At 35.0% G+C, this 13935-nt stretch overlaps 1 protein-coding gene and 1 long non-coding RNA gene across 2 annotated transcripts in view; one reads left to right on the plus strand and one right to left on the minus strand.

Moving 5' to 3' along the window:
- Positions 1 to 13935, plus strand: part of LOC107749583 (protein NLRC5-like) — a 92171-nt gene that overhangs the window by 17301 nt on the left and 60935 nt on the right. The window contains exons 12-17 of the mRNA XM_016564754.1: positions 4397 to 4561; positions 4830 to 5003; positions 5334 to 5507; positions 5658 to 5828; positions 8020 to 8193; positions 8271 to 8441. Coding sequence (XP_016420240.1) covers positions 4397 to 4561; positions 4830 to 5003; positions 5334 to 5507; positions 5658 to 5828; positions 8020 to 8193; positions 8271 to 8441 — 1029 coding nt within the window. The remainder of the gene's footprint in view (positions 1 to 4396; positions 4562 to 4829; positions 5004 to 5333; positions 5508 to 5657; positions 5829 to 8019; positions 8194 to 8270; positions 8442 to 13935) is intronic.
- Positions 8408 to 13935, minus strand: part of LOC107749586 (uncharacterized) — a 93629-nt gene continuing 88101 nt past the window's right edge. The window contains exon 4 of the long non-coding RNA XR_001641056.1: positions 8408 to 8436. This is a non-coding gene — a long non-coding RNA (uncharacterized LOC107749586). The remainder of the gene's footprint in view (positions 8437 to 13935) is intronic.

The raw sequence follows: 13935 nt of genomic DNA on the forward strand, positions 1-13935 counted from the left end.
TCGCCCTAGCTGTGCAGTCTTCCACACTAGGCAGAGATTTGAAAGTCTGGCGGCGTGGGCATTCTCGTTCCCCTAGCGTTTTCCGACACAGCTCGAGTTCCTGAAGAGGAACGTCTCAGGTTACGTATGTAACCCTGGTTCCTCGAGGGAACGAGATGCTGCGTCTCGGTGCCATACTTCCGACATCCCTGCCAGCACTTGCCTCATTCCTGAAGCTAACGCTGGCTCCGCCGCACGTGCTTTTATAGCTTCCTAATCACGTGTGATTCAGAGCGTGGTCACAGAAGGCGTTCCCCTAGCGTTTTCCGACGCAGCGTCTCGTTCCCTCGAGGAACCAGGATTACATACGTAACCTGAGAGGTTTTCCTGCAACATCATAAGTTAAATGCGCAGTGTGTAAATTTTAGCGGCATCTTGCGGTGAGGTTGCGAATTGCAACCAACGGCTCAGTCCCCCCCTCACCCCTCCCTTTAGAGAAACTACGGTGGCCGATACAGGACTAAGATGTCGTAGTCTGAGACAGCCGAGAGTAGCCAGCAATGAGGTTTCTTTACAAAGGTAAATCAAGGAATTATATTTACTTAATTATTCAATAAAATTATATGTTATTGCGAATATTATTGTTACTTGTTCATCATTGTGTCAGTGATTTATTCGCAAGAACATCATAGTGACGAAACACGCTCAGTTTGTCCTTTAAGGACTACTGTACAAACATGGTTGCTACTTTCATGTAAGGGGACCCGCGGTGTATGTAGATATAAATTGCTCATTCTAAGTTAATAAAAACAAAACAGTCAATTGTGTAAGGTCTTTATACACATCTGAAAACATAGTTATGCATATTATATTGCATTTCTGTCAATAGATCCTCCTAAATATTACACACTGCACCTTTAAATTACTTCTGTGAGTCTCTGTGGAGTTTGTGCGTAAGGGTGCCCTCTGGCTTCTAGTATGAATAAAACAGACATTACATTACACATATTTACTCACTAATACTCATAACACCCTGTTTTGGGTAAAAATATGAAAAATATAACTTCTCTCTAAAGAAATTTGAAATAAATATGTTAATCCATACATCTTTCTCCAGTGTAGGGAAGTGTATAGGAGTTATTTTTCCTCTCAGGGGATGCACAGGAATTCCTGACAAAAATTAAATTACTGTCACAGATTTTTTTTTTTTACTTAATAATTAAAAATTTTATAACAAAGCCTTAGACTTTTCTAATTATTTATAGTTATAGAACCCCTGCATGTGACAGGTCACCCTGCAGTTTTCTGTGAAATCTAAGGATGCTAATAATTATATAACCTTACATTGATATAGGAAAACAGTTTGCCCAAATTGTGCTGTCCGATAAACTAGCACAACAAACCTGCTGTTATTTAATATATAAATATTTTGCAAATGTGTTTCTTGTTAAATTTGGATTTTGTGTGCCATGTATGGAACAATAATTTCACATGCCCATTTAAATGATAAACTGCGCTTCTTGTGGTTGTTTTCAGAGATGGTAACAAATGTTTTATTCTTGTGCTGTAATTGTGTGGCCTGTGCTACAAAACTTTCATCCTCTGCAGCACCAGTGCTATGAAAAGTGAACATACAGCCCTATTCAGTCATGAGTTTCTGTTTGAAAATATATATATATATTTTATTTATTTAATTGATTTATTTTTATAATTGATTATTTAGCCGAATGTTGTATTTTAATACCTGTTCTAGACTCTCTGAGTGTAATGTAACAGAAGAAGGTTATAAAGCTCTGGCTTCAGCTCTGAGATCAAACCCTTCACACCTGATAGAGTTGGATCTCACAGGAAATGATCCTGGACAATCAGGAGTGAAGCAGCTCAGTGATTTACTACAGGATCCAAACTGTCAGCTGAAGACACTGAGGTGAGACATGAAGCAATAATGCAAAGTAATTGATGCAGGCAATTTATTTGTAAAAATATTTAATTAATACGGTTTCTTAAAGTAAATTCAAGTTTATCTTTAAAATGTAATGAATCCTGCTTCATCATTCTTCTCCAGGTTTTTGAGTCCTGCTGCAGATGAAGCCTGTCAGTATGTGACTGGAATTGTGGGTAAAAACCCGTTACTCCTGAGAGAGCTGAATCTGAGTGAATGTGAACTAGGAGACACACGAGTGAATCAGATCTCTGCTCTACTGCAGGATAAACACTGTAAACTTAAAACACTTCAGTGAGTATTTTTTAATTTATTATGGTACATTTAAAGTATCTTAAATATATCATTATAATGAATACTCCTCAGTGATCACTGAATGTTGGCATCAAGTTCTTTGTGTTTGTAAATTATCTCCTGTTCATAATTTTAGTCTGCGTAAGTGTGGTCTAACAGAGGAAAGCTGTTCAGCTCTCGCTACAGTCCTGAGATCAAACTCCAGTCTGAAAGAGCTTGACATGAGCAACAATAATCTGCAGGATTCAGGAGTGAAGAAACTCCAGAATGGACTAGAAAATATTAATTGCACACTGGAAAAACTTGGGTATGTAAATTAAATGAAAATATTTTAATCGCAAAACATTATCTTTGGTTCAAATTTAAAATTACTCTAGTAGACCTAATAGAAAGGTAAGATTCTTCTTATGTCAGCACTTATGAATAGTTTTTTCTTCACTAACCTGAAGAGGTGCAAAAAAAGTTCTAAACTTGGCTTTTTAACAAAGCAATATGTATTTTAACAGTATTTTTAATAATAAAAAATATGTTTTTCAATAATATTTGTTATATAAAAGTATTATTATTATTATTATTATTATTATTATTATTATTATTATTGTTACACACCTCTTTTCTGTAGACTTTCAAATTGCAGTATTACTGAAGAAGGTTATCTAGCTCTGGCTTCAGCTCTGAGATCAAACCCTTCACACCTGATAGAGCTGGATCTCACAGGAAATTATCCTGGACAATCAGGAGTGAAGCAGCTCAGTGATTTACTACAGGATCCAAACTATCAACTGAAGACACTGAGGTGAGTGATATTAAAATAATGAAGTCCAATAATTTTGAAACTTTAGCTGAAAGATTATTAAAGTATTAGATCACTTCTAGAATAAAAATTTCCTGATAATATACTCACCCCCTGTCATCCAAGATATTCATATCTTTCTTTCTTCAGTCGCAAAGAAATTACGTTTTTTGAGGAAAACATTCCAGGATTTTTCTCCATTTAGTGGACTTAAATGGTTCCCAATGATTTGAACTTTCAAATTGCAGTATCAATGCAGCTTCAAAGGTCTCTAAGTGATCCCATCCGAGGAATAAGGGTCTTACTTAGCAAAACGATCGGTCATTTTCATAAAAAGATTAATATTTATATACTTTTTAACCACAAATGCTCATCTTGCACTAGCTCTGCGATGCGCATGCGCGTCGTCATATATTGCGTAATCACGTTGGAAAAGTCACGTGTGGTTAGTTCTTCGTCTGTGTACTTCGGTTCAGAAAGGTAGAGTAGGGTAATAAACTCCATCTCATTTTTTCCTCCAACTTCAAAATCGTCTGATATCGTTATTTTACCTTATTTTGTAAAGGGCGTCTGACTTTCTTTGCACGCTCGCGCATGTCACGCGTGCGTGATTATGTAATGTGTGAGGTTGAGCTAGTGCAAGATGAGCATTTGTGGTTAAAAAATTATATAAATTAGTTTTTTTTCTTCTTAAAATTATGATTGTTTTGCTAGATAAGACCCTTATTCCTCAGCTGGAATTGTATAGAGCCCTTTGAAACTGCATTGAAACTGCAGTTTGGAAGTTCAAACCATTGGGAACCATAAAAGTCCACCATATGGAGAAAAATCCTGGAATATTTTCTTTCAAAAAACTTAATTTCTTTGCGACTGAAGTCAGAAAGACATGAACATTGTAGATGACACAGGGGAGAGTAAATTATCAGGAAATTTTTATTGTGGAAGTGAACTAATCCTTTAAACCATGAAAAAGTTATTTTTAAAAGCTTTGAAATTATTAAAGGCTCTGTCACAAGCATTTGAAAACAAGTCATAATATGGCAGGTAATGTCGATGTACTTCTCCTGTCTGCAGGTTTTTGGGTTCTGCTGCAGATGAAGCCTGTCAGTATGTGACTGGAATTGTGGGTAAAAACCCGTTACTCCTGAAAGAGCTGAATCTGAGTGAACATGAACTAGGAGACACACGAGTGAATCAGATCACTGCTCTACTGCAGGATAAACACTGTAAACTCAAGACACTTCAGTGAGTATTGTTAATTTATTATTACATATTTAAAGTATCTTAAAGAAATCAGATGACTAAAACAAAATAATTCTCAGTACTCACTGAATGTTGGCATCAAGTACTTTGTTTGTAAATTCTCTCTCTCATGTTTAATATTTTAGGCTACGTGATTGTGGTCTAACAGAGGAAAGCTGTTCAGCTCTCGCTACAGTCCTGAGATCAAACTCCAGTCTGAAAGAGCTTGACATGAGAAACAATAATCTGCAGGATTCAGGAGTGAAGAAACTTGGATTAGAAAATACAAACTGCACACTGGAGAAACTCAGGTGAGTGATTTAAATCATAGTGTTAAACCATATTTAATGCTAAAAAAACGAAAGAAATGGCAAATATTTTTCTTCTTTAGCAGTAATGTTTTATGTTTTTTGTTGTTGTTGTTGTTTGTTTGTTTGTTTTGAATCTAACGTTTTATTCACCTTCTTTGCCTTACCTTTTTTTTTTTTTACAATTTAAAATAATTTCTCAACACAATGTTAAGTTTTTACGTGTTTCAATTGTATTATGTAAGATATTTTATTTTGAACTTTTCTGTAGACTCTCTAACTGCAGTATCACAGAAGAAGGTTATAAAGCTATGGCTTCAGCTCTGAGATCAAACCCTTCACACCTGATAGAGCTGGATCTCACCGGAAATTATCCTGGACCATCAGGAGTGAAGCAGCTCAGTGATATACTACAGGATGGACATTATCAATTGAAGACTATCAGGTGATTAAAACGTGACATTTTTTGAACTTATTGAAAGACATGAAGTCCACTGTATGAAGCTAGGTAAAGGGCTCAAATGGTCTACTGTGGAACTGGAATGACAGGAAGAGGAATTTACAGACTCTCAATACTAAGAATTTCAACACAATCATACCACTGAATTTCATTTCCAATACAAGTTTCATGACAAAATAATAATTGCTTAAATAATTTGAAAATAAGTACATCCTACTGTAGAAATGCACAATACATAAAATTAAGATGAAATTATATTAAAAAAACATAATAAAAATATAATAATAATAATTAATAAAAATATAATTCCTTTAGGTTTCTGAAAAGTGCTGCTGCACTCGAAGCGTGTAAGTATCTCACTAAAGTTCTGGGTAAAAGTCCATTATTACTGAAAGAACTGGATCTGAGTGAAGATAAATTAGGAGAGCTGGATGGAGAGAAACTCTCTGCTCTTTTGATGGACTCTCATAGTAAAGTGGAGAAAATGAAGTGAGTGAACATGATTTTATACATTATATCTTCTGTTTATTCAGTGTAAAAAAAACTGTTGGCCACATGTGTGAACAGATATGAAGAGCTGTTGATCTGTTGTGTGTTGAATATGTGCTGAATAATAAATAATGCTGATTTTGTGTTCAGGCTGAATAATTGTAAGCGGACAAAGAAAAGCTGTTCAGTTCTAGCTACTGTTCTCTTCTCAAAAACCATCCTGAAAGAGATGAACCTGAACAACAGCCGTCTGCTGGACTCAGGAGTCAAAGAGATCTGTGAGGGACTGAAGAATCCTGTGTGTGAACTGAAGATACTCAAGTTAGTACATTTCACCAGCAGCTACACTCAACTCCAGCAATCACTGGAATATTATATATTCATTCAGTCTGCTCAAAAATACTTTGCATTGTGATTATGTCTTTAACTCTAGTGTGATTTAGTCCATTTATGATTCAGACTATTGGGCAGTTATTAATTTGATCCACAGTGTTAATTTAATTAACGTTTTTATTTTCTGTAGACTCTCTAACTGCAGTATCACAGAAGAAGGTTATAAAGCTCTGGCTTCAGCTCTGAGATCAAACCCTTCACACCTGATAGAGCTGGATCTCACAGGAAATGATCCTGGACAATCAGGAGTGAAGCAGCTCGATGATTTACTACAGGATCCAAACTGTCAGCTGAAGACACTGAGGTGAGTGTTCTTGATATAATAAAGTGTAATAGAACTAAAACTAGTAGTCAAGATGATTAGTAATTGATTTTCAATAAAATTAGCTATTATTTGACAGCTTAATTGTTTATGCCACTAATGTTGCGGCGCAGGTCTTTATTTTCCCCCTGATTGCGCACTAATGAGAGCCTTGTTGTCCCCAGACGCACAGAGAGCACCCACCTCGAGTGATGCCAACTTAGCAATTTTGTTGCTAGATTTCGCAACTTTTCAGATGATCCTAGCAACATTTTTTTTTCAAAAAGCACTAACAACAAATTTAGCTTCTTTTAATTTCATTTATCATCTTTTAGCAACTTTTGAAAAGTTGCTATATCAAATTCTATAATGCATGCATTGTCACCCTAAATGGCATGATTTTCACTCCAATTTTCTCTGTCACACACTCAGTCACAAGACATGGACACGTTCTGACTGAAAGAGTGCATTGTGTGTGAAATCATCTGCGGTGGCAGCTCAGCTGACTTATATCTGACTATCTGTTATTATTATTTGCAATAACATGCGTTCGAGACAAACTTATTTTGAAATCACTTATGATTGTTACTCATTCGTTTTCTGTTTCTAAAGAAATTGTTTTAAGACCGCAACGTGCGGCTTATCATTTAAAATATCATTTTTATCATTAAAACTGGTTTTGTCAAAATGTTGATCATACGAAAACCTTTGAAATGATTACTGGCCCTTTCACATACTTTCACTAAAGTCATTATATGGCAGGTAATGTCAGTGTACTTCTCCTGTCTGCAGGTTTTTGGGTCCTGCTGCAGATGAAGCCTGTCAGTATGTGACTGGAATTGTGGGTAAAAACCCGTTACTCCTGAGAGAACTGAATCTAAGTGAATGCAAACTAGGAGACTCAAATGTTAATCGACTCGCTGCTCTACTGCAGGATAAACACTGTAAACTCAACACACTGATGTGAGTATTTTGTTTATAATGGCATATTTAAGCGGCCATACTGGGACGTTTTGGCTTCACTTTTCTATAGTGGAAGGAAGTCGAGACGCGTCATCCATCTTTTTATTTTTATACAGTTTATAGGTGTGATCCAATTCGCATACTTATGCACTATTCCACTACTCGCACTACTCATGTTAATTCTGAAAATTCCAAAAAGAATAAGTGCACTTTAAATACTCAGATGATGCACTTAATTAACCAATAAAATGAAGTGTGTAATGTTGGACGCTTTATGCACTCAACCATCGCAGCTTTAATTATGTAGTGGAGGTGGAGGGGCAGCAGACTCCAATGATGACAAAATACCCTTATACTATAATTCATACACTACACGGTTGAGTGGATAGTGCATAACTATGGATTACTTTGGTTAACTTTGGAAATGCAATAGGTTACAGATTACAAGTTATCTTTTTTAAAATGTAGGAAGTAGGGTAACTATTTCAATTACTTTATTAATATAACTGATTACATTTGGTTACGTTTAGATTACTTTTTTATATTTCTAATGAATGTTTTCAAATGTTAACTGTGTGAGTAATCCCAACAATAATGTTCATCTAAATCTTTATTATTATAGTTGTGGTGTGAACTCTGCTATTCTTTTAAATTTAAAATGATATTTAGAACTTCATCTTTATGCATATAGTTATCGTTCTTGTTGTGAACGGGCCTTAATGTTTCTGCCAGATATGAAATATGTTTTTCTTCTCTGATCAAAAGAGAAAATAAATAAAATGCATTTAAAGATTTGGTATAAAATTATCTTATGTGTAATGAATTTGATTACTTTTTAAAATATGTTTTCTGTAGGCTTTCAGACTGCAGTATCACTGAAGAAGGTTATAAAGCTCTGGCTTCAGCTCTGAGATCAAACCCTTCACACCTGATAGAGCTGGATCTCACAGGAAATGATCCTGGACAATCAGGAGTGAAGCAGCTCAATGATTTACTACAGGATCCAAACTGTCAACTGAAGACACTGAGGTAAGTGATTTTAACGTATGTTTTAAGTTTAATAATTGCAAACTGAATTGAATCCTGCGTCATCTTTTTTTCTGCAGGTTTTTGGGTCCTGCTGCAGATGAAGCCTGTCAGTATGTGACTGGAATTGTGGGTAAAAACCCGTTACTCCTGAGAGAGCTGAATCTGAGTGAACATGAACTAGGAGACACAAACATGAAGCGGCTCGCTGCTCTACTGCAGGATAAACACTGTACACTCAACACACTGACGTGAGTATTTTACATGCTCTGAAATGTTAAATTGCTTTTAATAGTAATGTTACAGTAGTTGATAATACTATTTTCTCTTTTGCCTGAATTAGAGACACAATAAAATTATGTATTAAAATTGTATTGCTTTCTACCCAGAGCTCTGTGGATCAAACTTTTTAGTTGGTTAAACAAATCAATAATGTATTTTCAGTCAAGTCAACAATTATTTCAGCTACTGTAGAGGGAGCTGAAATTATTTTTTTATTTTTCAATAATATAATAATTCTAAATAATAATAATTCTACAGTTTGTAGAATTACAGTAGAATATTCTGAAAAATACATTTTATGATGCTGAATTCTGAGCTGCATTTACTTACGAAGTGCTTTTCAAATGGCAAACTACTGTCATGAGACCCACACTTTTAACTTTATTGGGTCATCATAGATGTGATTCATTGTCTTCTCTCTCTCTGTCTTCAGTCTGTGTGAATGCAGTATTACAGAGAAACAGTGTCTCATCCTGACTTCAGCTCTGAAAACAAACCCATCACACCTGAGAGAGCTGGACCTGAGTGAGAATAAACTACAAAACAGAGGAGTGAAGATCTTATGTGACGTAGTGAAGGATTCAGACTGTAAACTGGAGAGATTGAGGTCAGGAACATTCATGAGTTCACATATTTGTGAAAAGGTCTTCACATTATTTGTGCGTTTTTGTGATATGGTGAAATAAAATGATCTCTCTTCTTTTGTCTATTTTTGTTATGAAGTTAGCTTCTGTCTTATTTTCTGCTCTCTTTCTCAATGTAGGTTAAGATACTGTGATATGACAGATGAAGGTTGTTCTGCTGTAACTTCAGCTTTGCAACCAAACCCATCAAACCTGAGAGAGCTGGACCTCAGTGGAAATCAACTAGGAGTTGAAAACCTTGGTGTTCTGCTGAAGAACCCAGAATTCAAACTGGAAATACTAGCGTTAGTACCAGTTTACTGTTTAGGTGTATTTTAAGACAACATGACTCATGTTACATCATTTATAGCACTGCACATTCTGGAATTTCCTCAATGATCATACATTATATTAGGTGTTTAACACTCCTAATGCATGCATTTTCAATATATGTTTCTTTTCAATATATGTTGAATAAAAACTGTGTATCCTCCAAAATGTTGTACAAAAACAGAAATGGTGAGACCTTAAAATATCAGGAGTGTAAAACATTCTCACTCTCCCCACACACTCCTACACAGACAGAGAGAAAATAAAATGAATGGCAATCTCTGACTGTTAGCGTTACTGCAAAAATTATACTGCAAAAAATGTTGGCAAAAAATAGAGGTATAATATCTGAATAAATATCCAAAGTATAACGTCTAAGCATAAAATCTAAAATTTTTACACATCAAATTAGACTGTGAATTAAACTAAAAGTCTGTAGCTCTTCAATAAGATCATTTCACTTTTTTCTTTTTATCTTCAGTCTGTGTGGATGCAGTATTACAGAGAAACAGTGTCTCAGTCTAAGTTCAGCTCTGCGTTCAAACCTTTCACACCTGAGAGAGCTGGACCTCAGTGAAAATGAACTAAAAAACACAGGAGTGAATCACTTATGTGACGTACTGAAGGATTCACACTGTAAACTGGAGAGATTGAGGTGAGGAACATTTACATGCATGAAAGAAGCAATTGTTTTTGTGTTTGACTAAGACAGAATGAAAAATGTTTGTTTTTTGATCATATTTCTCTCAATGTAGGTTAGGATGCTGTGATGTGACAGATGAAGGTTGTTCTGCTGTGACGTCAGCTCTGAAATCAAACCCATCACATCTGAGAGAACTGAACCTGAGCGGAAATCAACTAGGAGATTCTGGAGTGAAACACCTCTGTGATCTACTCAGGAACCCACAATGCAAGCTGGAGAAACTAGAGTTAGTAACATTATACTGTACAGCAGTTACAGCATGATGAAAGTTTATTATGCTGTTAGCTAATGGTTTGATGATTCAGTGTGTGTGTGTGTCAGTAGCAAGAACTTTAAACTCTGAAACTTTGTGACTAAAATTTGTTTAAAATGGTTTCATATGCTAAAATGGAAGAAGTGGCAATAGACTAAAATAGTCTAACATGAATGACATTAGATTATTTTGGCAGAGTTACATGGTTTTCCAGCACTAATAGAACTTTTGACTGCATCTACTTTTATTAAGCAACATTTGTATTTAGTGATGGTAAACTATGCTCAACCAAATTTGATTCATGTACCAAATTTCCTTGTAAATTTTTTAATTGTTATATAGTTGATCCTGTATCTTAATTTACATGAATAATGTATAGTTGTTGTTTTTTGTCTAAGTGAAGATGGTTCCAGAGATGCTAGTATCATCAAATCCAACTTTTCCTGTATTGGCTTATGATTATACAATTACGTTTTTCAGATTGTTGCTGTTGTATCAGTGACTGTATGGCATTTATCCATTATGTATTTAACTCACACATGAACTGAACATTGATGTGATTCATTATCTTTTCTCTTTTTGTCTTCAGTCTGTGTGGATGCAGTATTACAGAGAAACAGTGTCTCATCCTGATTCTAGGTCTGTGTTCAAACCCATCACACCTGAGAGAGCTGGACCTCAGTGAGAATCAAATGAAAAACACAGGAGTGAATCACTTATGTGACATACTGAAGGATTCGCATTGTAAACTGGAGAGACTGAGGTTAATAACATTCACATACAAGAATCAAAAAACTCAAAATCACTTCAACAGGTTTAACCTGACGTTTTAAGGCCCTGATATACTTGAAGTAAAACTGAAGAACATATGGATATGACGTCATTTCAGATGAGTTTGTTGAATTCACCTTACTCTGTTTTCCATGAAGATGATATACCGTTATGGAATAAGAGGTTTGTTTTTCTTATTTCCCCTGTTTTAGGTTAAGATACTGTGATATAACAGATGACGGTTGTTCTGCTCTGACTTCAGCTCTGAGATCAAACCCATCACACCTGAGAGAACTGGATCTTAGTGGGAATAAAGTAAAAAACAAAGGAGTGAAGCACTTATGTGATGTACTGAAGAATTTAGACTGTAAACTGGAGAGATTGAGGTAAGAAGCTTTTGTTCATTAGCGGTGCTCCTGGAGACCAACATTTTGCAGAGTTTAGCTCCAACCTGCTCCAACACACCTGCCTGCTGTAATCTTGAAGATATTTGATTATCTGCTTCAGGTGTGTTTAATTAGAGTTGAAACCAAAATGTCCTACATAGTGGCCCTCCAGGAGCAGGATTGGACAAACCTGATCTACAAGTATCAAAATACTTAGTTATGTAAACCGTTTAAACCAAAACACTTTACACTCAATATCACTTAAATATTTCACATTTTATTTCAGGACACATAGTGATGTTTTTTTTTTCTTCTTCATGACATGAATTTTGAGAACATAAAATTATATTTTTTTAATGCAGTGATGAGATGGTAATTTGGTCCTTGAATGACATGATGTTAATTTTTTTAAAGGGACAAGTAACATTTCAAGGAATGAAAATGGCAAACAATCATATTTTTGGCAGAATGTAATAGAAAACTAGAACTAAGTCCCGTTAAGGTGTTTCAGAGAGAAATCATTATTTTAAAAGCAGTACAAGTCATTAGTCTGTAAATGGTTTTGTTGTGATAATTTGTCTTGAAATCCAAAAAGCCAAAATCTCCCCCAAAAAAGATAAAACATTTTTAGACCAGGTTACTTATTATTGTAGTGAAATCTTGAGACACTCAGCAGATTAGATTCCCATTTAAATAATTGATTTCACTTCTGAAATTTTGTTGAACAAAGTTAAATATAATTGCAGTTGATTTAAAACTCTGGGTTAAAGTGAAAGTCTCTTCCTCTGTCTTTTTCTAGCCTAAATGACTGTGGCATTACGGATGTTGCTTGTTTGGCTCAGCCTTTGGCTAAGACGAAAGCTTTGCATTTTTTAAAAGAACTTGATCTGAAAAAGAATAAAATAGGAAACTCAAGGAAGCAGCTCAGTAAAGCGCTTAAAGACTCCAACTGTAACCTGAGGCGAGTAAACATCTTTTGTCGTGTCATATTAACATGATAACTAATAAGATTACAGACGTTTAATATTAGTGTGATCTGTTACACTTCTTGTTCTTCAAAAAAAGTCATTGAAATTCTGTAATATTCAACTTATTACAGCCAACACTGGTTATTTTCTCTTTTGATTTCTCCTTAACAGCCTAGACAGTGAACAGCACCTGTTCAGAGCTGGTCTAAATCATGTTGGTGGATGGTTTTACATTGTGAAATCAACAGGACTGGACCAGACACCATCGGATGAGGGACCACAAAAATGAAAATATGTATTTGTATGGCTTTTAGAATGGGAACAACAATTCATAAATATAAACTATTCAAAACCAACAGCTAAACCTACAGCATTTAACAAACGCAAAATGTATTGTAGTAGATTTAATGTGTTGCTATTTAAATAATTCCTAATGCATAAAGGTGGAACAAATTACAAATGAAATATAGCAGCATTAGAGCAAAGAGAAATAGAACAAAAGGGCTGAAATATATCTAAGCCAGATATAAAATGAAAGATGATAGTAGGCATTATTATTTTTATTTTTTTTATTTATTTATTTTTTTTGGAAAAAAAGTGAAGGCTCAATTTTTATGGAATAGTCTTCCAATCCACATAACTGTCTCTGTTTTTAAATATGACTTAAATACATGTTTTTATTAATTAGTTCATTCTTGACAGCGTATTGTTTTATTGAGTGCTTTTGCATTTTAATTGTGTATTTTGTGCTTGTTTTATTAAGCTGTAAAGATCTACATGTCTGTTTTATTAATGTCAGCGTGCCCATGCTTCTTTTAAGTACTTGAATTTTAGACACATGGATTCAAGGACTGGAAAATGGGAAAACAAAGTAGGTCCTACTAAATTTTGTTAGAGAAACATGGTGCTATTACAGAAATGGACCTTTATGCACTGCCAAAGCCAGAATGGAAGCGCTACTTCAAGTAAACTTGGAAAAGTAGCATGAGCGGATCAAATATAGCCTTTTGTGATCCACAATATAGCCTATTAGACAATCATCAACTCTTGGTGAGTTTTCGTTAGCGCTTGATCATACGTGAGTGTTGAGTGTCACAGATATAGTTTTTAAGAGTATGAAGATGTTTTAAGAGACTTTATCACTCTTAAAAGTCTGAGAGATGTCTTTTAATTATGGTCATTTGCAGGGGTTAAATTGGGATTTGTTATGTGGGGGGGCTCTATGGTATCGAGCTTATATGTATTGTATTATATATGTATATGTATATACATATAAGCTCGATACCATAGAGCCCCCCCACATAACAAATCCCAATTTAACCCCTGCAAATAGTAATGTACAGAAGCAAACATGGGAAATCTATTGATGCATTAAACGGGTCATATGATGCGATTTCAATTTTTCCTTTCTCTTTGGAGTGTTACAAGC

The sequence above is a fragment of the Sinocyclocheilus rhinocerous genome, unplaced genomic scaffold (assembly GCF_001515625.1).
Source record: "Sinocyclocheilus rhinocerous isolate Xijiao unplaced genomic scaffold, SAMN03320098_v1.1 scaffold1926, whole genome shotgun sequence".
In the NCBI taxonomy this organism is placed as follows: Eukaryota; Metazoa; Chordata; class Actinopteri; order Cypriniformes; family Cyprinidae; genus Sinocyclocheilus; species Sinocyclocheilus rhinocerous.